Here is a 27,181-nt window from a genome sequence, read left to right as displayed (position 1 = left end):
ATAACAATGGCAGTGTAATTACATTTGCAAAAAAAACCGATCCATGTTACTCAATAGAAATCCTATCAATAAATCTTTCTCTTGGAAATCCATTGTCCACTGTATTGTTTTTCTTAAATGTACATTTTTTTTAATCTGTGATTTGACATAAAACAATTCCTCCTATGAAAATCTAGTTAGTTAATATAACAAACTCCACAATCTCCAAAGATAATTAGATTATGTTCATACTAAACTATCTATAATTCTTAAAAATGTAGAATTCATTAGAACATGATTTATTTTTGTGCTACCTGAATAAAAACAAATGACAACACTAAAAGGCAGTAAACATTCACAAAATAGATAACGATAAAGACAATGTTAAAAGAATAAAAGAAAAGGAAAAAAACACCAGATAAATTCAGAGTTATTAACGCTCAAGAGCAAGCCCATGAAGTGGATTTAACTCAAATTTTACTTTATCCTTGTTTACTAGCTCACAAACTCATTAGGAGCATAGCTGAAATTTCCTACTTCAATTTATGCAGTGCTCACTCTTGACTACAATGGTTCAATTTGGCCCTATTTATAAATGTTGGAGCATCTCCTTCCACAGCTAGGAGGATACGAAACAGAATTGGATCACTCATTTTAAAATTTGTTTCCCTAGTCATGACAAAACCATCAGTAATCTTCAAGAGGCAGTTTTACAGGCATTGCAGCAATTTTAAACCACCGCAGCTAGTTCACTTCCACCATGGCGTTCTTGCCCTAGGAACAAAACCGTGATCTTGTTATTGGGAAAAAGATTGTTTATATGACATTTTACATGAAAATACATAACCATGGCATATACTAATTAGCTACATTATCACGACAGTATTTTGACTACCTTATTACAACCTGGGTAAGAAAAAAAAATTATTTACAAACCTATTACTGTGTTCTTGAGCTAATTGGGTACGGAAAACAATAGATTTACTAGTATGCTTCAATAAAGTCAACAACTAGAGTTAAATGATTAAATCAAGCATAAACTACAAACGTATACGGGACGTCACTAAGTAGAAGACATGAACCTTAGCCCCAATGCATCAATCAAAATTTGTGCTTACACTGCAGAAAATGCAATGCATGTTGACAGATCCTCATTATTTCTGAGTGAGCATAAGAAACTAAAACGGTTACTTTAAAAACTTATGTATGAAACATTAATATTGTAGCACAAACCTATTTTTACGTACTTGCCTGCTGTACAAAACTCCAAAATGCATCAAAAAAACTATAAAATGTTGCAAAATATTATAATCAAATCCTAAAGCTCAATTTGCGTTAACCTTCCTTTCCGACTTCATAAAAATAAAAAATTTGAAAAAGTGTGAAAAAATTGTAGTGGACATTGAACTGCTGCAAATTTTCATGAATTCCTCACAAGAATAGATGCAAAGAAATAAGCCTTTCCTAATATATGACAATCGCAAACAAAATTCTTACAAGATTTGCCCATGGGTCGAACAGGTAGATGCAAAAGTGCATCAAAATGAAATGCCACAGCCACCATGCCACATGAGATTTCAAATTTAGTTGTAGATCTTGCATCAATATACTAGTCACCACTAACGTATGTCTTATCTTCATAATACCTCTTCTCGCTTTCAACTTTTTTCTCATTGCGCTTCTGCAAAAACAAATTATTAGATCCTTTACAGGAATAACATTCTCTACCACTCAAAAAAAAACATCCTAAACAGATAGAGATCAATACTATCGTTAACATTTTGGTAAGCTAAAAGGTGTCATAAAATTACAAGAATTAGTATTTAGACAATCATTTATCCATCTTGTTATAATGTGTAATCAGTATTTTAGATTTTCAAGTGACCCTCTAGATCTTACATAAATTAAACAAAGAAAAGAATCACTCAACAAATTCAATTTCTGGAATTTATCTACTATATTTCATAGTTCCTGAGACTAATGAAGGGTCTGAGACATTGTTTCAACCTCATAAGAAAGAGTTGGGCAAGGCAGAAAACGATAACTAAGGTGATGAATGCCACAAGTTGTGATGTATGTCTAGAACCGTAAAATACTTTAGTCAAATGAAAAAACAACTGGATAGAACACGGTAATGTTTGTATTTGAGTTGGTAGCAATTTTGCATGGGCTGAGGTTGGTTATGCATATGTCATGAAAATTTTCACTGTAGACGAGTGTTTTTTTCGTAATATAAGTGGCCATTTCGCTTGTTAACAATGAGTAAGAGTAACAACTGGAGTCAGTACCTCTTCAATTCCTTGTTGATTGGGATCTCATCATATAGATAATTTTGCTCTTTCCTAGCGTCATGGAAAAGTCAATGCAAAAATTGTCAAGGATAAACTAAAGAAGTCCTAAAGGAGAAGAAATTGCAAGACTAAGATGGCTTAAGGCAACAATCAAGCATGTGCCCTTCTCAATATAAAACTTACGGGCTTTGATCTTCACTATCAAGTGCACCCCTAACACAATCACATGCACCTATACACTAACTTTTGAACAAAAATTTCTTTATATGGGTATGTCCTTTATGCTCACACACCTAAAAATGGGATTTTAAAACTTCGATGTAAGCTAAAAAAACATTCTTTTTTGAGGTGTGCACATGAGAAAGGGAAATGATACAATAATTTAAAACATGATTTTCACTTACTGAGTTGTGCCCTACTCCACAAATGTGCACCATTGCATTGAAATCAATTTTTATTCTGAAATCATCTATAAAGAGATCTACCCCTGCTCCACAATTGTGCACCTTTGTATTAAAATCAAATTTTATATAGAATTCATCTATTTAGAGATATGCCCCTGCTCCCTACGCATGCATCTGTGTTCTGCACTTTTGAATCTTGATCTTGAAAACAGATTTTCACCTCTGCTGGACTCGTACCTATTCTCCACACACACCCCTATTTCCTTATTTAAAAGTGTCCCCCTACCTATTATGTGCACCTTGTATATTACTGAAATTTACGATTCCTTTGAAGGCATGCACCTATGCATGAAACTTATTGATTGAACACTCCAGAAAGTCAAGGAACCTTTGATAAAGCACACACTTTGGGAGTAAGCATGCAGTTTGATACCATATTTTGTATTCGACTTTGGAACCACTGATTTCCTATAATGAAGTGTAGCCTCACATCCCACTCACACACCTAGAAGCGTGCCATTGAGTGGACAGCTGATGTTTTAAACTGAAACTCATCTCCTTTTACATGTGTGCACCCACTTTAAAAAGTTTTTAGCAGATTGAAATTATCCCTGTTCTGAATGTTACCATTTTATAACAATCATTGTGTTGAAATTGGAACAAAATTCCCTTATCAGGGTGCTCTATTGTCCTCTTTTTCATGACGGTCAACTTTGGGGGGATTAGCCTATTTCCTAACCCTCTTAGGCTAGTGGAGTTGTTTAGAGGGCCCAGTTGGTTGAGCTAGAGGCTCTTTTCTCACTCCAATGTCAGAGATGTTCAGAATTACTCCTCATTTGTGTTTGGTGCGCTTACTATTTATAGTAAGTGATTATTTCAGGAAAGTCAAGGTTACTATTCTAAATAGGACACCTCAACAATTGATGGTAGCATGAAGTTGCGGGGACATCAACAAAGCTTCCAGTTTGGGACTGGCTATTTATAGTAAGTCCATTGATGGTCAGTGCTATTTTTTGGTAGGGCATCTAGGTGTCTGAGTCAGGCAGTGAGCACCTAGATTTGGAGCGAGTTCTTAAGAAAGTTTAATGAGCTATTAAAGCCATTAATAATCATTAATTGAATTCCATTTAATTAATGATTAAATATAAAGTTCATATAATAAAGTATGCTCGAGTGAATGAAATGCTTATTAAACCATAAGTATTCGGAGAGAAATATAATAAACTATTATGTTTCAAATCATGCCAAGAAAAGCAAAAATGTTCAAATGCCTAATTTTTGTTTTAAGGCATGAAAAGAGTAGTTTAGAAGCTACTGATCGATTGGGGTTGATGGTTATAAATGCATTCAATGCAAGGTGGAAAATCATTCTTTTGTGCATTTGATGTTTTGATGAAATTGTGAGATGTGTTTGTGACAACGGTTTACAGAAGGAAGGGCTTGAGAAACTGGGAATTTCTTCACCTGTTGTGCACTTTGAATTAATTGAAAGTGAAAACATACCAATGAATTGTGCTTGGAAGGTCGTTCATTCCAAACCCATCATTGTGCTTACATTGTGATTGAATCGCGGATTGATGAATTTGCTTGTTTTCTTTCAGTCTCTGACTTTTTTCAAGGGTTTCAGCATTACTGGAGAATTGGGAATTCTTCACAATTTTAGCACTCTGAATTGGTGAAATACTGAAAGCTTTTGTGCAATTGAGAAATGGTTTCAGCCAGAAGTAATAAATGAGCTTGAATTCAGAGTAGTTTGGTAGATTTTACGACTAGTTCGAAGGATATCTGCAGGTTTCAATTGTTTAAGCCTTAAGGTAGTAGAATTAAGGATCAGAGCTTCTATAATATATATTGGAGAATTGCAGTCTCAAAAAATTGTTCGTCAAGTTGGAGAATCAACTAGCCAATGGGTTGAAGAGGTGGTTCATTAAGGAGCTATTTCCCTCATTGTGGAAGAAGATGAAAGAGGTGCCTCTATCTTCGTGCACTAATGCCTATGATTTGGGCAATGGACATTGGAAGTAAAAACAAGACATCTTCCCAAGGGAGGAGAACAAAAAAGGTAGCACAGAGAAAGATTTTCAAAATGGTTTAAGCCTAATGATAAGATATGATGAGAATGATGAAGGAATTGAAGGTGGAGAAAGGAACCAATAAATATACTAATCAGCTATAGTATATTCAGGGAAAAATCAAGAATACAAAAGGTAATTGTCCAAAAATGATGTTCCCTCTACTTGCCAAGGGATGGGTCATTCAATAAAGGAATGTCCTTATAATTTGAGGACTAGAAGTACACAAATACTCAAGACACAGGAAGAGTTCACTCCATCAAAACCACAAAATGTATCACCAAGTAGTTATGGAAATGAACAAGAGTGAATTCAAATACTATATGACTCCAAAGGACATCCTATCATATAGTTTGACAATGTAGCAAATGGGGCCACTTTGAGAGAGACTCCCAAAATAAGAGAGAACATACATTTTTGTGCAACTAGCGTGGCCCAGGTGACATTGTAGCCACCTACTACTTAAAGAAAAAGGGCATTAATATGTTGGACATGTAGGAACAAGACAAGGCAATTTTGGCAATCACGACAACACAAACAAAGAAGGCGGTGTATTCAAACTCTTTTAAGACAAAGAAAGGACTCCAAGAAGCCAAAGCATAAGTAGAACAAGTGTTGATGAAGTAATGAATAACCTCCAATGGACCTGCAAGTATGTCATAGTGATCAAAGTAGGAGAAAAAACTAGGCAATAGGTTGGAGAAAAACATAGGCAATAGGTGCAAGAAACAACCCTTTTCAAACTATGTTGCAACTAAGAGTGCCCATTACAAACACAATAAATGACAACATGATTAGCCAAAACCAAAGTAAGGCATGAGAGAACATTGAAACTACCACTCAATGGCAAAGAGACCATTGGTCCCATGTTATTGATGGCGAGCATCGAGAGGAAATCAATTCTCATCAAGATGGAAATAATGGGGAAGAAGCTGACAAAAACCATCATCAATTGAGGCTCAAGAGTAAACGTACTTCCAAAAGATACTTGGAAATGCCTCAAAGACCAACACTCTCCTCACCTAACTTCCACTTGGCAGATGTTGTCCAGCACAACATCAAGACATTAGGAACATTGATGGTAAAACAAGTAATCATTGGGACAACAATTTCTTTTGGTCATGATAGTCATCGCATTGCAAAAGAGGCAAACAATGCACTCCTCGAGTGAGGATGGCTAATTAATCCAAGGCGGATCACCAATGGAAGTAGAACACACTCTCAATCGAGGTGAAGGGAAGAAGTACATCGACCTTAAAAACCATGTTGTGTGCAAGAACTCGGTGTCCTCCAAATCAGATTTTCTGTCAACGGAGAGTTGAGAATGGAGAAAATAAGGAAAGGCAATCAAAGGGGTGCTCGAGCTAGCATAATGTTCTAAAGATGAGATGAGTTCCCTAAATGACCTATTACATAGGCAAATAGAGGACTATTAGGTATTTTCGTTAACGTGTGATTTTTTGGAAGCTACAAAGACGATAAACCAATGGAAGCATGTAGAATTAAGGATGATACATCAAACAATATGAATAGAAAAATACGTAAAGTGGAGTACATGAATGATTGTCAAGAGAAATCAACTTCACAAGAAAAGAAAAAAAAGAATGAAGAATATGTAGAGGCCATCATTGAAATGATAAATCCCACTCTCTGCAAGGGTTTGTTTATTTTTTGTAGAAGCAGTAGAATGCATCCTTGGCAGTCGTACAACACTTACTTTAAGCCCTTTGAAGTTGTTTCAGTAAAAGCATAGCTTCACCAAATCCAACCAAAGCAGTGCCAACAAAAGTATTATTGCACCTATACAACCTAAGGTTCTTGATGTATGGAAGAGATGGCATCTAACTAGTACAATTTTTGCTCTTCTCATATTGTGTACGACCTTATCACTCTCTACATCGTATGATTTTGTCAATACAATACTTCATCTTTAGGTTCCTTGTATGACAGCGTAAGCATACACATTAGTCCATACCTCTATTGTGTAATGTTCGTCTCTCTACATAGTGATCATCTTGTTCAACGAATGACAAGAAAATACCAAATTGTGCACTGGAGCTCATCTTCACAATATAGCATACCAGTCTGAGGGTAGGAATCATCTTCCCTTATGGCATACAGGCTCCATGGTCGAACCTACACAACATACAGTGGCTATTGATAATGCTCCTTGGCGTATGACTATGGACCTTCCTCACAACAATGTATGGCATGGTCATTAATCATACAAAGAATTCAAGACAGCATAGTATGGCATCATTAACGTTTCACATTGTATGACAACAACTCTATTCTACAAAAATCTTTTCCTTGTATGACATCATGTGTTCATTCATGCACGTCTTCCACAACTTCTATATCACCCCTCCATACAACTTAAGCATAGAGTGGAACAACATGCCCTGAAATTTAATTGGATAATAGAACTTGATCATGAATTTGACATGAAATCTCCATTTTCCAAATTCTTCTACATTATTCTTGGCATCTCAAAAAGTCACGAAAACAATGTGCAAGTTGAGACATCGAACCCTATGAATGGCACTGCCCCTCGACCTTTGTTGGGGATGCTGCCCCATGGCCACCAAATGATTTGTGAAGTGTGTTACAACTTTTAATTATATTGCCTGATGTATACTTGTCATCTAGAAGATGACTTTTTCTTTTGGGAGGATGATGCAATTAATGTACAATGCCTATTGCTATGTTTGATAACATTAGTTATCTACCAATATATTAATTGTCAAAGTTCAGTCCATTGTCACTCTTGGTTAGTTATATGTGTCAATGGGTTGACATTTTTGTTCCTCTTAACAACCATCGAGTACTCCAAATATGTTGTGTCGACAGGGAAGGTAGTATGGTATAGTCAAATGAACTAGAATCCTTGGCTGATCTCTGTAATTATTTCATAAGAAAATAAAGATATATTTTAGTCCTATATCTGGTATGCACAGCCATCTTTATTCTTACTTCGTGCATGTAATTTATTCGATATAGTAGTGAACAGTTAGTTCCCTGGGTCAAATTTTGGTGATCTAGCCATCATGCTGAATCACACACCCTAGAGATATTTCACTGTATACCAAAAGATAGTTCCCATTTCTGTAAAGAGAAGCCACCATTCCTCGGGAACTTGGAGGGGACATCTCCTTTTCTCAGGGCTTAATAATCTGCTTCATTTGGTTCTTTTCTTAAATAACAAATAAGATGACCTTTTAAGGAAAATAACCAGTGTAACAAAGGGATGCGTCCCCCCACCAAACTGAGATGCACCCGAGACAGGGGATGGCGTCTTGACGTCTTGAGCGGCGCCACTTAGAGCACCACCTCCACCGGAGACAGCGAGACATCTCTGTGTCCCCTATGGGTGCAGGGGGATGTTAGGGGGCGACGCTGGGACATCTCCTGTAGCAACAAGATGGGGGAAATTAAAAAATTAAAAAAATAAGGCATTACTTCAATATTTTTCTGGTTCTACTTTTGTTATAATGGGATGTGAGGCCCATTCCTTCCTCCTCCTTTGTTCAAAAGCCTTCTATTCCTTATTTTTATTCACATTTGCATTTCTATATCTGAAGATTGATATATATTATAAATTTAAAATTATATAATTTGACACTCTTTCATTTGCTGATGTTCAATGTTCATTGTTTTTCATTTGATTATGAATCATGATGTTCTAGTTCAAAACTTCAATGCAATGTTCAATGTTTAAGTTTTTACATCTTTAATCTTATATTGTATAATTGTAGTACATCTTTTCATAACTAGCATTTGAAGTATCATATGTATAGTATATAGTATATACACCCCTGCTCCGCCCGCCACCCACCCCCACTTCCCCTGCTATTGTCCCCAAATCAAGGCCCCTCTATCCCCCCATCTCAGAAACTTGTCCCGCCGTCCCCCCATCTTGCAAGGCCGTATAACTATGAAAATAACATTAAAACCCCCTAAAAAGAAAAAAAGAGGATAACTATCACTGCAAATTCAGTTTGTTCTGTTTTACTATTCAAGGGTTTGTTTCTATTATTTTGTTTAAGTTATTTATATAGCCATCATTCCTGCTGTCTTCGAAATTCAGAAAAAACTTTTGCCAGACCTAAAACTGTCTCCATGTCTTTAGCTCCCCCATCCCGGAAATTCAGAGAAACACAAAGGGAAGTAAAACTCTGTTTCAGAATTATCATGGGTTAGATTTCACATTTCCTTTTGCAATTTTCTGTCCATGATAAAACTGCACACAGCCTTTGCATTATGTGAAATCATTAATATTCTGTTAGAATAAAGAAGCCTCCTAACAGTGTAGGCATTTTGGAAAACTTTTACTCTCCATATAACCCCTCCGACATCAAATTCTTCAATAGTTTTTTGTAATAATCTTTAAAACATTTCTTCTTAGCATTAAGTAAAACAGGGAAAATGATATGTTGATGAAATTTATTGTACTAACAAAAGACAAATATTCATGCACAAATGTTATAATCCAAGTTTCAATCTATGGATAAATTTCATCTCTATCATAATTATTTTCCTTGCTCTTTCAAAGATATGATAGTTTTAGACCATTAGAAAACAAAGCAAAGAATAGCAGTGCATAAGTGTATAAAGTTAGAAAATGATGCAAGGATACAAAAGGCAACAAACCTGATAAGCTTCACGATTAGCAACAATCCTTTTGATAATTGTAGTAGTTGTTATGTCCAATGGGCTTTCTAGTATCTTAAATATTCCCATACTCTGAGGTGCTTCATATGGATCAACTTTGCCCTGAAAATTGGTTTGTAAAAAGGATCATCATCCTGGCTTCAATATAAGTACAAGAAAATCCAGAACAAGTCTGTTTTGAACATATGATTCAAATAATGCCTTCACTCACATTCAAAGGATTTTCAGTCTCAGCAACCGTGCCACAGACAACTAATGAGATGTTGAAGGTTGTAATCTGCTCAGACATAATATGAATTTTTTTTGCAGTAAGCATTTCTCTACATTTGAAACAAGCAAATTAAACTGGTGCATATAAAGTTCTTTCCTGCAGTTATCCAAATTTAAAACCTCACAAAAATTATAGCATAGAACCTAAAGTATATTTGCTTCTAGATTTTAAACAATGTACCAGGAAAGCTTAACCAGTACTTCAAAATTTATTGACTAAGATTTATTTAAATTTTATACCTTTTTTCAAAACAATTTGAAAACAGCCATACATATATACTTACGTGCATAGGTACATATATATAGGCACACACATAAGCATCATGGGTATAGCATGGAAGAAAGAGTAAGTCACTAGGTTCACTAGAGGATCCTCTGTGGTTAACATAAAAGATTTGGTTCAAGCATGCTAAACAAATGTGAGCCCAAAGTATTCAAATCCAAATGCCAGTCAGAGAAATTAGCCCCAAAAATCAAACCTCTATAACAAATCAGCAGTCTCAAAATATTTTTTTCTGATATTAACCATAGTAATTAACAGATGCAGGCAGGAATAGAAGCGAAGATGCATTTTCAAACAAAGGATCAGAGGTTCAGGAATAAGGGAACAGCTATCATATGTAAACCTATAGTTACTAGGAGATGTGTGTATGCTTTGGGGAGGCAGGGACCATCCCCTGTACACCCTAAAGGTTGAATGCATTTCTCCATGGCTGGGACCAGTCTCCTACCACTGAAAATGTAGATAAGGATAGAACAGATGCATTGAAATTTGCATCCTTCTATTGATGCTCTATCCCTTACTTCTATTTTTAATGCAGGCATTGGTTTGGTTGTATAGATGTCACATCGATATATCATGTGAACTATGACATTATGAGTTCTGATGATTTATAAATTATTTTGAGTATTAAACCAAAATGTTTCTATAAATAACTACAGGCTGCAAAGTTGATCAGTGCATAGCATACTAACGAGAATTGCCATGAAATTGCCTAAATCGCCGGTTTGGCAATTCCATTCATGGTTCCCGATTTTCTTAGAACCAGTGAACCAGAACAGCAATTTCATTGCATGAATTGCCAAATCATGCAATTCATGCAAAAAATCACCTTTGTGAATCGAGAAAAATCGGTAACACGAGAAGGCAAAAAGTCAAGTCAGATTTTAATAAAAACACATCTTTTTTTAATCTTTTTTTTGCCTTTCCTCTTTGTTTTAACCCTGAAGGCCCTTCTAATTGTTTAGCATGAGTAGAAGAGAGGAAAAGTGAGAGAGTAGAAGAGAAGAAAAACCACAGGTTTGCAACCAACAAGAAGGACGAGAACCAAAGAGAACAAGAATCCATTTGGGCAAGCCATAAGATTGCATTGGGAGCATTAACGAGTCAATAGCAACACTGCTCAACTCATTTGCAAGAGGTAATTATTGATTTTGTTCGGTATGTTAGTGTATTGTTCATTTTTTGTTCTTTTTTTTTTTAATTTTCATTTGCAAATCTTGAATGTTTTTTAGTTTTACTAAATTGCAAAGTAGGCTTTGCTATTTTGTTTATTACTTTGAAGCTTTGTAATGTCCCCACTTTAGCAGTTGACCAAGTGCGTGCGCGTTAGCCTTGTTCTATATGGTCCCGAAGGCTAACGAAGGGTTTAAGGGGATCCTGGAGTGTTTTGGCCTAGTCATTTCCAGTTTGGGCCAAAACGAAGTTGATTTACTCAATCTCAGGCATACTTACTATTTTTAGTAAGTCAGCAGGTCACAGTGGAGGTCAGTTTTGGTGATGGGATTTCATACTCTTCGGCGAGAGCTTTCCGATGAGCTATCACTCGCATTATTCGGAGTCCGATTGCTAATAGATTTTAATGCCTGAAGTTTTATTAAAGTAATATCTTATTTAATTGTAAAATATTAAAGTGTTACTTTAATATTTATTTTATGGGGATGTGTACCCAAGGGAGACATAAGGGGATATTATAATATATATTTTATATTGCACAACTTTTATCCCACATTGCCCATGTGAGTTGAACGGACCCTTGGAAATAGAATAAAAGGAAGCGTTTGTGGTTTCATTCGACATGGAGAATATGAGAAGAAATTGGTGTATGAGTTACAGATTTGCTCTTGGCATTTGAGGACGTTCATCCTCTCTTGTGACATTCTAGACGCCATTCCCTTGGGGTTTGGCCTTTGGAATTCATTGCTCTCAGCTTCCTTATCAGGCAGTTTGGGCGCATTTCTAGCTGAAGACAAACCATTCCTGTAGCGCAACACTGTTCAGTTCCTGTAGCACGTCACTGTTTGTGTTCCTGTAGCGCTGTACTGTAGCAGCGCGTACTGTAGCAACAGCGTACTGTAGCAGCGCGTACTGTAGCAGCGCGCACTGTAGCAGCTGCATACTATAGTTTAGTTGGCAGCAGATTAATGTTCTGGCCAAGGCCATCACTCTTTGAAGTGAACAATATACGCGCCATTCTATTGCTGGAGTATTTAGTGAGTTGTTTTATTGCCAATATTGCACTTAATTTGAAAATCATTATAAATACAGTGTGCTGGTTATTTTCAGTTGTGTGTTTATGCTTTCATTTTCATAGTTATGTTACATGCATAGATCTTTGTTAAAAGAGCACAAAAAGGCAACAATACAATAAACCATCCCGGAGTCATAAGGGTTGTAACACAAAACAGAGAAATTAAGGGCTGCAAGCAAAGTGTTTGACGGAATTCCTTTATAGCTGTGATTTTGTTTAGAAGTGAACTTTGGGGTATCCATTACAGTGGTATCAGAGCAGAAGATTCTGCCATCTTGTGGGAAACTTTCTCCAAAACATATTGCAGAAATAAACAGGTCCAGAATGTATGGTTGAGCATGCGACAGGGGCCTTATAATTTCCGCAATACCAAAGCAAGGCAAAATAGGATTTCAGACTTGCAGAGCGAACAGTCTAGTTCATCCGTGCAGGTGGACATAGAATCCAGTCATACAGACACAGAGGAGATATTCTTTGATCAGGATAGCGACATGGGTGACCGAGATGACAGGAATACAGGATTAGGCGGAGGCAGGAATGTCGGTCCAGATCAGGGGGAGGTAATGTTCAGACAGTTACTGGATACATTAGAGCAGGGGCAGCGTATGCAGCAAGAGCAGAATAGGCGAATGGACATGATGTTGCAGCTCATGGCTAGACAGATGGGTGTCAATATTAACCCAGGTGATGCCAACAACAGAAACAATAACAATGAGGGAAACAATAACAATGGAGGCCAAGGCAACAACAATGGTCCTGAGAATAACATTAATGGTAATAACGGACACGGTAACAATGGGAATGAGGCTGATAACTTTAGACACATTGCATGCCCAGCTCGGACAGCGAGCTCGAGACCTCTTCTACCCACCTTCCCACCTAGAGATCCGGTTCAACCAGTAAACGAACCGCAGATTACCGAGTTACAGGACCAGTTCAGGAGGGACTGGGAGGCTAGTGGACCAGAGTTTCAGGCGGATATTTCCCTCAGAGATTATATGGACTTGAGGATGAGACACATGCCTAGAGCAAGAGGGAGGAATCAAAACTTTGAGCTGAGAAAGAAAGTTGGAAAACTTTCTTTACCTTATTATGATGCTTCAGGGAAGACGACTGCACGAGCTTGGGTGCAGAAGGTATATACATACTTGCAGCTCAATCCTATGCCTGAGGAGGAGGCTATCAAGTATGCGGCTATGCACTTGGATGGCGTTGCACATGAATGGTGGCATCATGGCATGGTGACTCTAGGGCATAATCAGATTACATCCTATGAGGAATTTACCGAAAGATTGATTGAGAGATTTGACACTAGGGACCCCGAGTTACATTTCAAGGAGCTAGCACAGTTAAAACAGTCAGGTTCTGTGGATGCTTACATTGCTGAGTTTCAGCGCTTGTCTGTACTTGTTACTGATATCTCTCCTAGGAGATTGGTGGTGTTATTTTGTGATGGGCTAGCTGATCCATTACGAGGTTGGGTGAAGGGACATGATCCACTCACTTTAGCTGAAGCAACTAAAAAGGCACGAGATTTAGCCCCTTCAGTATACAAAGGTAAAAACCATTCAACAGATTCTTCCTACCGCAAGGACAAAGACAGAAAACCATTTCAAAAAGAGTATAACAAACCCAAAGAAGGATCAAAAGGACTTGACAATGAAACCTTGAATGAACTTCGGAAGAAGAAGCTGTGCTTCCACTGTAGAGAGCCTTGGGACTTATCTCATAAATGCCCTCTCAAGGCTAAGGCAAATCAAATGGAATATTTTTCAGCAGAAGAGTTAGAGTCAGAAGGGGAGGATCAGCACTCTGATTCGGATGAGGGTAACACTATAGAGGAGAGCAACATTCCTAAGGATGATAGATCATTGGCACGCTTGACAGGGGCCCAAAAGGCAATCACATTTAAGGTTAGGGGTACTATCCAGGGGCAGAAAGTGATATCTCTCATTGACACTGGGGCTACACATAACTTCATAGATGCACAGTTGGTGGCCAGGAGAGGGTTACAGACAGAGGAGCATGATGGGTTTAGAGTCATGGTGGCGAACGGTGACAAATTGTTGTGCAATCGGAAGATATCTGATCTTCGCATTAGGTTTGGAGATGGCTATGAGTTTGAGGATGAGTTCTATGTTGTGGACATGGGAGATTATGATGTCATCCTCGGCATGACATGGATGGCTTCGCTAGTTGAGTTCACACTCAACCTAGCGAAATTGGAGATGAGATTCCAGCATGATGGTAGAACTGTGGTACTTAGAGGACTTTCGGATGGAGGTTGCAGAGTAGTGTCCTTGAAGAGAATGCAGAGACTTTTTCGTCACGATGACATAGAGTGGGCAGCAGAGTGCTACATTATGCCAACTTCACCAAAGCCACAGGAAAAGAGTCATCCGCCAGATATCCAGAAGATACTTGATAGACACGCTAAAGTATTTGGCGATATTCCTCATGGGGTTCCTCCTGATAGAGGGATAGAACATGTTATTGAGCTCGAGGAGGGAGCCAAACCAATTATGATTACTCCCTATCGTCATCCTAAGAAACACAAGGATGAGATAGAGAAGGCGATTAAGGATTTGCTAGAGATGGGGCATATCAGGCCTAGTAAGAGCCCCTTTGCTTCAGCAGTAGTATTGGTAAAGAAGGATGGGACAATGCGCATGTGCATCGATTACAGGGCACTGAATAAGAAAACAATTAAAAACAGGTATCCCATTCCTAGGATTGATGAGCTGATTGATGAGTTACATGGGGCATGCTTCTTCACCAAAATTGATTTGCGATCCGGATACCATCAGATCAGGATGAGAGCAAAGGACATTGAGAAAACGGCTTTCCGATGTCACTATGGTCATTTTGAGTTTTTGGTTATGCCATTTGGACTAACCAATGCACCCGCTACATTTCAGAGTTGTATGAACCAGGCTTTCAGGAAGCAGTTGAGGAAATTTGTCTTGATCTTCTTTGATGACATCTTGGTCTTCAGTAAGACCTAGGAGGAGCACTTACATCATCTAGAGGAGGTGTTATCTATTCTGGAGAGCGAGTCATTGTATGCCAAGGAATCTAAATGTGAGTTTGGCATGACTGAGCTCCTTTACCTTGGGCATATCATTAGTGCAGATGGTGTTCGGGTTGATCCCGAAAAGATTAGAGCTATTGTAGATTGGCCTACTCCCACAAACCTTACACAGCTTAAGGGGTTCTTTGGTTTATGTGGTTTTTATAGGAGGTTCGTTAAGGGATTCTCACAGATCGCGGCACCCTTGACAGATCTTACCAGGAAAGAGGCCTTCGTGTGGACAGGGGCAGCACAGAGGTGTTTTGAGCATTTCAAGCAAGTAATGTCTTCATGTCCAGTTCTAGCTCTACCGGATTTCACGAAGCCTTTTGAGCTTCATTGTGATGCATCGGGTGATGGGATTGGAGCAGTATTGATGCAGGAGAAGCATCCCATTGCTTTCGAGAGTAGGAAGCTCCGAGGAGTTGAGAGGAGTTATTTTGTCTATGACCGGGAGATGTTGGCCATAATGCATGCATTGGCCAAATTCCGATCATATGTGGTAGGTGGGCGTTTTGTGATCAAGACTGATCACAACAGTATTAAATACTTCATGAGCCAGCGTGATCTTAATGATCGGCAACAAAAATGGGTTACTAAATTGCAGGCTTACGACTTTGACATAGAATTTGTCAAAGGTAAGAAAAATATGGTAGCTGATGCCTTATCTCGGAGACCTCACTTATGTGCTCTAGCAGAGATTTCAGGAGACTGGAGAGATCGGATTATAGCAGAGTATGTCGGAGATGCTTGGGCTTCTGGATTGATCTCAGGTACCATACAGGATGATCGCTATGAGGTGATAGATGGATTGATCAGAGTTCAGGACAGGGTTTATTTGATTCCGTCATCACATTTGAGAGAGGCGATACTGAAGGCATTTCATGATGCACCCACAGCTGGACATCCAGGGGTCTTCAAGACCTACAGGCAGATCCGAGAGCGGTTCTCATGGAGAGGGCTCAAGGATGATGTTCAAAGGTATGTCAGGGAGTGTGCGGTTTGTCAACAGAATAAGGGAGAGCACACATTCCCTGCAGGTTTATTACAGCCCTTGCCCATTCCTGATAGGAAATGGGAAAGTATTTCGATGGACTTCATCACTGGTTTACCACGAGTGCAGGGAAGGGATTGCATCTATGTGGTGGTGGACCGCTTGACGAAGTTCGCTCACTTCTTTGCTATTCCATCCACTTACACAGCAGCACAGGTGGCAGATCTTTTCTTTAGAGAGATATTCAGGTTACATGGGCTGCCCAGATTCATTGTCAGTGACCGGGACAGTAAGTTTATGAGTGTTTTTTGGCAAGAGTTGTTCAGGTTGTGTGGTACAGATCTTACACCTAGCACTAGTTATCATCCGCAAACAGATGGGCAAACAGAGATTGTGAATAAATGGGTGGAGGGATATTTGAGGAACTATGTAACTGCACAACAAAGGGCTTGGATCAGATGGTTGCATATGGGAGAGTATTGTTATAACACCACTTATCATATGTCCATTAGGATGACTCCTTTCATGGCTCTCTATGGTTATGAAGCACCTAGCTTCATGGACTTAGTTTTGGGGGATAGTAGAGTGCCCAAAGCCAAAAACTTATTGCAGGATAGTCAGAATATCCTGAAAGTGCTCAAGGAGAATATACAACAGGCCCAGAATCAACAGAAATTGTATGTTGATCAGCACCGAATAGAGCGCAGCTTCGAGGTAGGGGATATGGTTTATTTGAGGCTACAACCATACAGACAGTCATCGCTCAAGAAGAGCGGAGCTGAAAAGTTGAAACCTAGATTTTATGGTCCCTACAGGGTGATTCGCAAAGTGGGCAAAGTCGCCTATGAGCTTGAGCTTCCAGAGGGCAGTCGGGTGCACAATGTGTTTCATGTGTCTAGGCTTAAGAAAGCCATTGGTCAGAGTGTAGTGCCTTCTGCAGAATTACCCCCTTTGGATGAGGAGGGGAAGCTTGTGTTAGTACCCGAGGCTATTCTGGACACTAGAGAGAGGAGGCTTAGAAACAGGATAGTGAAGGAGTATTTGGTCAGATGGAGAGACTTGCCGGAGGAGGATTCTACATGGGAGAGTGAGCAGGTTATTCAGCAGGCTGGACTGAGATTGCTTGAGGACAAGCAATTTCAAGGGGGGCGGACTGTAATGTCCCCACTTTAGCAGTTGACCAAGTGCGTGCGCGTTAGCCTTGTTCTATATGGTCCTGAGGGCTAACGAAGGGTTTAAGGGGATCCTGGAGTGTTTTGGCCTAGTCATTTCCAGTTTGGGCCAAAACGAAGTTGATTTACTCAATCTCAGGCATACTTACTATTTTTAGTAAGTCAGCAGGTCACAGTGGAGGTCAGTTTTGGTGATGGGATTTCATACTCTTCGGCGAGAGCTTTCCGATGAGCTATCACTCGCATTATTCGGAGTCCGATTGCTAATAGATTTTAATGCCTGAAGTTTTATTAAAGTAATATTTTATTTAATTGTAAAATATTAAAGTGTTACTTTAATATTTATTTTATGGGGATGTGTACCCAAGGGAGACATAAGGGGATATTATAATATATATTTTATATTGCACAACTTTTATCCCACATTGCCCATGTGAGTTGAACGGACCCTTGCAAATAGAATAAAAGGAAGCGTTTGTGGTTTCATTCGACATGGAGAATATGAGAAGAAATTGGTGTATGAGTTACAGATTTGCTCTTGGCATTTGAGGACGTTCATCCTCTCTTGTGACATTCTAGACGCCATTCCCTTGGGGTTTGGCCTTTGGAATTCATTGCTCTCAGCTTCCTTATCAGGCAGTTTGGGCGCATTTCTAGCTGAAGACAAACCATTCCTGTAGCGCAACACTGTTCAATTCCTGTAGCACGTCACTGTTTGTGTTCCTGTAGCGCTGTACTGTAGCAGCGCGTACTGTAGCAACAGCGTACTGTAGCAGCGCGTACTGTAGCAGCGCGCACTGTAGCAGCTGCATACTATAGTTTAGTTGGCAGCAGATTAATGTTCTGGCCAAGGCCATCACTCTTTGAAGTGAACAATATACGCGCCATTCTATTGCTGGAGTATTTAGTGAGTTGTTTTATTGCCAATATTGCACTTAATTTGAAAATCATTATAAATACAGTGTGCTGGTTATTTTCAGTTGTGTGTTTATGCTTTCATTTTCATAGTTATGTTACATGCATAGATCTTTGTTAAAAGAGCACAAAAAGGCAACAATACAATAAACCATCCCGGAGTCATAAGGGTTGTAACACAAAACAAAGAAATTAAGGGCTGCAAGCAAAGTGTTTGACGGAATTCCTTTATAGCTGTGATTTTGTTTAGAAGTGAACTTTGGGGTATCCATTACAAGCTTTGAGGTTTTACTTGAATTTTCTTATTGCAGCAGTCTTAACTTTCATTTTCCACAATAAGTAAAAAAGATGAATGTTGGAAATATACTGAAGAGTTTTCTAGAAGAACAAAATTTCAAACAAAATGTACACTTTAAAAAGATTAAATTCTGATGGCATTTATAGATCCAAATATCACATTGTTGCTATACCTGGACATGATATTACAATTTGCACTAAACAAACTGCTGAGGAAAAATGCTCCTATTTAGTGGCATTAGAAAAATATAAACAAGAGAAGCTAAATAAGAAAAGCCAAATTTTAGTACTTCTGCAACATTCTATTTATTGCAGCCAAGTAAATTAATTTCTTTTTTATTTGTTTTATTTAAGGTTAAAGTAAAATTTTAATTATATCTACTTTATAATGATTCATTGATTAATTATAGATTCACTTTACAAGTTTACATAATGATTTGTCATCTATCATAATCTATTTGTGATAGTGGCATTAGAAAAATATAAACAAGAGAAATTAAATAAGAAAAGGCAACTTGAAGGGTTAAGGGCTATTCCTGTAGCCGCATTTGCTTCTGCATCGGCATCCACATCTGTAGGCTGCGTTGGAGAGGGTTCTTCCAGGCCTCCTTTTCGTCCTGGTGCTAGTGTTCGTGCTAGTGATGGTGCTAGTGTTACTTATTCTTATATTGAGATTATGTCCAAACCTATTGCAGACTAGAGAGGAGAAGAACAGCTTGGATAGTTACTTTGTGCCCCGCACTACTCCTAGCTCACTGATGCTACCAAAAAAGAAATGTGCAAATTTTAGTACTTTTGCAACATTCTATTATTGCAGCCAGGCAAATTAATTCTTTTTTATTTGTTTTATTTAAGGTTAAAGTAAAATTTTAATTATATCTACTTTATAATGATTCATTGATTAATTATAGATTCACTTTACAAGTTTATATGATGATTTGTCATCTATCATAATCTATTTGTGATAGGGCTCCTTACTGGCAAAACATGATAGATGTCGTTGCTATTTGTGGTCCGAGGTTTAAAGCCCCAACTGAGGTTGCATTGAGTGAATACCTCTTAGATGATATGGTCGAGGATATGAAGGTTGAGCTTGAGGACCATCAAAAAGAGTGGACCAAAAAGGGTTGCACCATCATGATTGATGGTTAGACCATAGTAACGAGACTCGCTGTGAGTTGGGCGAGTTGTCAGAGTCCGCGAGTCAAGTTACCTCATCTAGGTCAAAATGACCCATGACCCTGGCTCGGCAAGTCAACTGAGATAACTTTCCTTGCCTAACTCGGTTGGGTGTCTCGACTAGGTCACCTAGGTGACTTGGCTGACTCATCTGACTCGGCTGATTTTTTAATTTTTTGCCTTTGTAGCTACGCAATCGATGTATGTTATGTATGTGATCAAATTACCTTCTATTTTATGATGTTATTGTGTCTTTAATCTTTATTCAATAATGGGTGCATGGAATTAATTTAAATCCAAAAAAATCTCTAAATTTTAAGGGTTTTATCACTTTGTCGAGTCACAAGCGAGTCCAAGTCGGGTCACGAGTCAAGTTACCCTTGCCGAGCCCGAGCCGGGTCCGAGTCTCATTACTTTGGGTTGGACGGATAGGAAGATTAGAACACTCCTCAATTTTCTTGATTCCCATGGAGGTAATTGATCATTCCACTTTCCTACATGCATTGTGATTTGTGAATCATGATTGAATAATTTAAATTTTGATTTGTTTATTGTTAATTTGTTTATGATCCATGATAATTCATTGTTTTGCGAGATATAACATGTTCCTCAATTCCATTGATGCTTTTGCTCATATAAAAAATGCCACATAATTATGTGAGGTTAATGAAGAAGTCATAGCAAAGGTGGGGGAAAAAATGCGGTGCAAGTGGTGACGGATAATGCAGCAAGTTATGTTGTTGCAGGTAAACTTTTAACTTTTCAAGTTTTAAAAGTAAATTTATTTGAATTTTGAACTTTTTCTAATTCTAGGTTTCCTAACATGTTTAAATTTCTAATTAATTTAAAATAGTTGTAGGTAAACTCTTGATGGAGAGGCACCCTGTCATGTCCCCTTCCACGCAATAGTTCTATGGCGTCGAGTTAATCTATCTCCACATCTGGATAGATTAATAGCATCAACAATCAGGATGCCTACCAATCACATGGGAGATTTATCTTAAGTTCATCATTTAATAAATTAAAAGGTCTTTGATAAAGTTACTTTTGTTTTAAAAGTCATTTACTTTATAAAGTGACTTAAGTGACTATAGGACGAAATTGTTGTTTTATCCCACATCTCTTATTCCAACACTTTTCCCTCACTTCAAAGTTATAAATAAGAGACTCCACCTTGGGATTTGAACGCACAAGAATTTATGAATTCAATACATTGACATTTCTGATTGCTTTAATGTGACTAGCCAAAAACTCTGAGGACGAAATCCCTCAAGTTTAGTTTTCCAAGGAAGTTGGACGTCACCCCAACCCCTCATATTGGACTGTCGTACAATTCAGGTAGGATTTTGGTTAAGAGCAATAACTTTGTATCTAGCTGGGAAAAAATTCTTATCACAAGAACATAGTGGGTGAACTTATGCAATGAGCGTATGGTTAATGGTTGCTGTTAACAATTTGGACACAGGAAGAGGTACTAAGTTCTCACTCTATGCCGTGTAAAGCAATGTCTTATCAATACAGAGCACGAGTGCCAAAATAAGTAGAGGTTGGGACTAATAGAGAACCACAGGACTGGAAGGTTTGCTGAGTAATGGTCTCATAGCTAGGCGTGATGCATAGGTTGCGACTGGAGTTGAATGCAGGTGGATGTATCTAGGGTCCCCATGGCATATGCAATTGACCACGGCAATGATCATTCTCCCCTTCATGGGTTGAGTTGACTCCCTCCATCGGTGAAGGCAGCATTTGAAGGTGTAGTAGACAGCAGTTAGTTGGAATATCGACAATGGTGACGGGTTGAAGGTTAATGCAGTCACAAGCCTCCCCACCATTTACACCAACATTACAGGTCTGTCATCTTTATTTGCCTTCCTCCACTTTTTTAAATTTGCCAATACTGTAATACTGTTATTTTATCTTCTGAATATAGTTGGAGGATTATTGCCTTACTGTCATCAATTTTGATATGAATATTAAAATTCTAAGTTTAGTCTGATCCTACTTGGTGGCTTCTCAGAATATTATTGGTTAATCTTATCAACTTATAGCATTTCAATCAATAAGAAGTGGTGTAGTTTTTAAAGAATGTATATCTACTAAAGGAATTGAGATTGCATGATAACTGTTTGACAAAATACCCCAATTCCAAATCAAAACTCAATAGTCAGAATTAGTAAAGTTTATTACAGTGGTATCAAAGACACAAGACCTGCCATCTTGTGGGAGAAAACAAATTATTTGCAAACTATTTTTTATCCAAAAATGACTGTCGGGAATGAGTAAAAGACAAGATAAATTCAGTCATCTACAGCCAGAACAAGCTGATTCTTCAGAACATATTGAGATTGAAAATAGTTATTCAATGGATGAGGAAGTAATATTTGGAACAGGTGAACAGATTGATCTTACTAAACAGGTTGATCATTTTGGACAGGCAGAACAGGTAAACAACATCCAAATGGCACATCTTGAAACTGAACAGGCTAGGGAAGTTCAGGAAACATTGCGGGCTATTAGAGATGGGCAGAATAACATAGCTAATGCACTTCAACAACTTGCAATTAATATGCAGCAGTTAGCTCCTATTAATAGGAGAGCCCCAAGCTATCACAATGGAGGACATAGTGTAGCTGGGTCACCCCGAGCTATTAGAGCCCCCATACGTAACACAAACAGAGCTTTAATGCCAGTGTTTAATGCAGAAGAAGAGGCAACACCCCCAGCAACACCAAACTTACTACCAAACAACGCTATGGCATTATATGATGAATTGGATTTGTTTCTCAATCCTATTAAACAAAATTTGATCTTTGTCCAGTACCTAAATCAGAAAAGAGAGCCTAATAGACAATAGCAGGATAGGAGACCTCGAGCACCAAACAGGGACCTTAAACATGCTATGAACAAGTTAACTCTCCCTACCTTTCATGGCAGCAGTAAGACATCCACGAGAGCTTGGATTCACAAGCTTGATACCTATTTGACACTCAAGCCCATGGGAGAGGCGAAAGCCATCAGATTTGCCAGAATGCACCTTGAGGGAGCAACGTATGATTGGTGGCATCACGGTTTAGTCACCCAGGATCATAGCCTCATAACTTCATACGAGACTTTCAGCTCCAAGCTGATTACTCGTTTTGACAAGAAAGATATTGAAGTTTATTACAAGGATTTGGCTCAATTACGACAGAGTGGGTTCTTGGATAACTTCATTGATGAGTTTCAGTGTATATCAGTGATGGTACCGGATATGACAAAGCAGCGTAAGGTGATCTTGTTCACAAAAGGGTTACAAGAAAGATTTAGGGGTTTGGTTAAGGTCCTTAAACCATACACCTTAGATGATGCAATTAAGATAGCCCATGATTTGAATTCACCCTCTTTACTACTGCAGCCTCCGAAGAAACCCTATAGAGGGTCTACAACATCCCAAGGGAACAAAAACCAGCAGAAACCAAATTCTCCGAAACTGGATTTTGAGACACGTAATGAACTTTGGAGGAAGAAATTGTGCTTCACTTGCAGGGAACCTTGGACTCCCGATCATAGATGCCTTGGTAAAGACAAGATTCACTATGTTGAAGTTCTTTCAGAGGATGAAGGAGAGCAACAAGAAGGTAATGATGTTGGGACAGCGAGGAGGAAGAAGTTGAGGAGCAGCCCCTTAAAGATAAAAAGAAGAAAGCCACTACCAAATAGCCTCTTGTTATAGCCACCCTTTCGAGTGATCCAGCATGTCATCCTTTCAAGGTAAAGGGTGTTTTTAGGGGATAGCACATTGTTTGTCTTTTGGATACAAGAGCATCCCATAATTTCATCAACACACGAATGGTATCTAAGAGAGAATTGCAGACAGTCGACATACCCGAGTTCGAAGTGAAGGTAGCAGGTGGTGAAGTTTTGAGTTGCACGGAGAAAGTATCCAGTCTTTAGATACAGTTTAATGATTATCTTTTAGAGACTGATTTTTGTGTTGTTGATTTGGATGGGTTGGACGCCATTCTAGGTAAACAGTGGTTAAGGACTCTCTGCAGGTACACATTTGATCATGAGACCATACAGTTAGAATTCTCACAGGGTGATCGGTTGGTAGTCTTAGAAACCATACCAGATAGTGGACCCAAGTTAATAACAGCTCACAAGATGGAAGTCATTTTGAGGCACGATGATATCAAATGGGTGACATAGTGTTTTGTCTCCTCTAAGGAGACACATGATAGAGGACAGCAGTACCATTGTAACATCCAAACGGTGCTAAACAAGCATAGGAGGGTATTTGAAGATTTACCCCCAAGTATTCCATCGGATAGAGGGTTGGAGCATATCATTGAGCTAGAGGGGGGCGCCAAACCTATCATTACCACTCCTTATCATCACCCCAAGCATTTCAAGGAAGAAACAGAGAAGACGATTAAGGAACTTCTAGATATGGTACATGTCAGGCCAAGTTCAAACATTTTTGCCTCTTCAGTGGTGTTGGTTAAGAAGGATGGCACCCTTTGGATGTGTATTGATTATCACGCCCTTAATAAGAGAACCATTAAAAATAGGTATTCAAATACCCGAATTGATGAGTTACTAGATGAGCTTCATGGAACTGTTTATTTCTTGAAGATAGATCTTCAATCAGGATACCATCAGATATGAGTCTGAGAGGAGGATGTGCATAAGACAACTTTCAGATGCCACTACGGACACTGAGTTTTTGGTGATACCATTTGGCCTCACTAACGCACCAAGCACTTTTCATTCATGCATGAACCACATTTTCAAAAAACATCTACGAAAGAGTGTGTTGGTTTTTTTTGATGACATATTGGTCTTTAGCAGGGCTTAGGAGGAACATTTGCAGCACCTAGATGAGATCCTTAGCCTCATGGAAGAACACTCTTTATTCGCAAAGGAATCTAAGTGCGAATTTGGATTAACTGAGATTCTCTATCTGGGTCACGTGATTGGTGCAGAGGGAGTTAAGGTACATCAGGGAAAGATACAAGCAATCTTTGTTTGGCCACCACCCAAAGATGTATCTGAGTTGTAGGGCTTTCTTGGCCTTTGTTCCTATTAGAGGCGATTCGCCAAAGGTTTTTCCCAGGTAGCGGCCCCCCTTACCGATCTAACATGGAAAGGGGCATTTAGCTGGACAGAGGATTCAGAGGCAATCTTTGATAGATTGAAACAGGTGATGAGCACATGCCCAGTTCTAGCACTTCCTAATTTTCCTAGACCCTTTGTTTTGGAGTGTGATGCTTCAGGGAGCGGAATCGAGGCAGTTTTAATGCAAGATCGTCATCCCATAGCTTTTGAAACAGAAAACTTAGGGGCAGCAAGCTATTATATTATACATATGATAAAGAGATGCTGGCCATAATGCACACCTTAGCCAAGTTTAGACAATACTTGGTGGAAAGTAAATTTACAGTAAAGACTAATCATAACAGTTTACATTACTTCCTAGAACAAAAGGAGTTAAACAAAAGACAACAAAAATGGGTCAGCAAGATCCAAGCATACGATTTTGACATTAATTATGTCAAGGGGAAAAATAATATAGTTGCTAATGCACTTTCCCCAAAACCCCCAGTGTTAAGAGTGCTATACCATTTCCGAGATTTCAGCAGATTGGAAATACTAGCTATTAGTGGAGTATTCTAAAAATATTCATGCATGTCAGATTATGGATGGTATACTTCAAGATGATCGGTACAAGATAATGAATGAAATTATATATTATAAAAATAGAATCTAAATAGTACCTAGATCTAAACTTAAAAGTGATATTATGCACACTATGCGTGATGCACCTTCAACGGGTCACCTAGGTTTTTTCAAAATCTACATGTAGATTAGAGAGAGATTCTCATGGAAGGGGTAAAGGACAACATTTTGCAGCATGTTAGAGAGTGCCAGACTTGTCAGCAGAACAAGTCAAAATAGGGTTTTCCCGCAAGGTTACTTTAGCCACTCCCTGTTCCAGCTCAGAGATGGGAGAGTATATCCATGGATTTCATTCCAAGGTTGTCGAGGGTCTAGGGCAAAGATTGTATTTTTGTGGTGGTAGATAGATTAACCAAGTTCACGCACTTCTTTGCTATTGCACCGGACTAGTTAGCCTCTCAAGTGGCAGAGTTGTTCTTTCGAGAGGTTTTTCATCTTCATGGATTACCCAAGACCATCGTGAATGACAGAGATAGCAGGTTTCTTAGTAGCTTTTGGCAGGAGGTTTTTAGACAGGCAAGTATCGAGTTGACACCCAACACCAGTTATCACCCACAGACAGATGGTCAGACCAAAATAGTTAATAAATGGGTGGAAGGGTATTTGAAAAACTACATTGTAGGTCAGCAGAGAGCTTGGGTCAAATGGTTGTATTTGGGGGAGTATTTCTATAACACCACATACCATATGTCCATTCAAATGACTCCCTTCCGCGCTCTCTATGGCTATGATCCCCTCTCCTTCATTGATTTGGCATTACAGGACAGTAGGGTGCCCTTAGCCAAAGATTGGATTTTGGATCAGCGGGATATCCTCAAAGCCCTTAGGGATAATATTTAGTAGGCACGGAACCAAAAGAAGTTACATGCTGATCGGCATTGTATTGAGCGGAGCCTTGAGTTCAGTGACATGGTTTATTTTCATCTAAAGCCATATAGATAGAGCTCCCTAAAGAGAAGTGGGTCTGAAAAGCTTAAACCCAAATTTTAGGGACTTACTGCATCACCAGGAGGGTTGGTGAGGTTGCTTACGAGTTGGATTTTTTAGGTGACAGCCGAATCCACAACGTATTTCATGTTTCATGCCTCAAGAAGGCCATTGGCCAGCAGATTGTTCCTTTAGAGGGTTTGCCTCTGCTTAATGAGGAGGGTAAGCTTGTTTTGGAGCTGGCAGAGGTGATTGAGACCAGGGAAAGGAAGTTGCGAAATAGGTTCGTCAGAAAATATCTAGTTCGTTGGAAAGACTTACTGTATGAGGATGCCACTTGGGAAGGTGAGTCAATTTTGCAACATCCAGCATTGAGATTGCTTGAGAGCAAGTAATCCCGGGAAGGGAGGACTGTCATGTCCCCTTCCTCACATTAGTTCTTTGGCGCCAGGTTAATCTATCTCCACATCCAGATAGATTAACGACATCAACAATTAGGATGCTTACCAATCACATGGGAGATTTATCTTAAGTTCATCATTTAATAAATTAAAAGTTCTTTGATAAAGTTACTTTTGTTTTAAAAGTCATTTACTTTATAAAGTGACTTAAGTGACTATGGGAAGAAAACTATTATTTTATCCCACATCTCTTATTTTAACACTTTTCCCTGACTTCGAGGCTATAAATA

The 27,181-nt window shown here is 38.7% G+C and overlaps 1 protein-coding gene across 2 annotated transcripts in view; it reads right to left on the bottom strand.

Annotated features, from left to right (window-relative positions):
- Positions 1 to 346: 346 nt before the first annotated feature.
- The window catches only part of LOC149548443 (ethanolamine-phosphate cytidylyltransferase-like), a 153,533-nt gene continuing 126,698 nt past the window's right edge, over positions 347 to 27,181 (bottom strand). The window contains exons 7-10 of one of the 2 annotated variants that reach the window (XR_016354028.1): positions 9,629 to 9,694; positions 9,397 to 9,519; positions 1,477 to 1,660; positions 347 to 753 (exon numbers count right to left, since the gene is read on the bottom strand). Coding sequence is in view for 1 of the 2 variants with exons in the window: in XM_089792512.1 (XP_089648638.1) it covers positions 1,589 to 1,660; positions 9,397 to 9,519; positions 9,629 to 9,694 (261 nt within the window). In the remaining variant the exon portion in view is untranslated. Of the gene's footprint in view, positions 754 to 1,308; positions 1,661 to 9,396; positions 9,520 to 9,628; positions 9,695 to 27,181 lie in introns of those variants that run through there. The other variant, XM_089792512.1, reaches the window with a different exon arrangement.

This window comes from Cupressus sempervirens, chromosome 7 (genome assembly GCF_028749045.1).
Source record: "Cupressus sempervirens isolate cs-2001-9-10 chromosome 7, ASM2874904v1, whole genome shotgun sequence".
NCBI lineage: Eukaryota > Viridiplantae > Streptophyta > Pinopsida > Cupressales > Cupressaceae > Cupressus > Cupressus sempervirens.
This window is presented reverse-complemented; position numbering and strand designations above follow the sequence as displayed.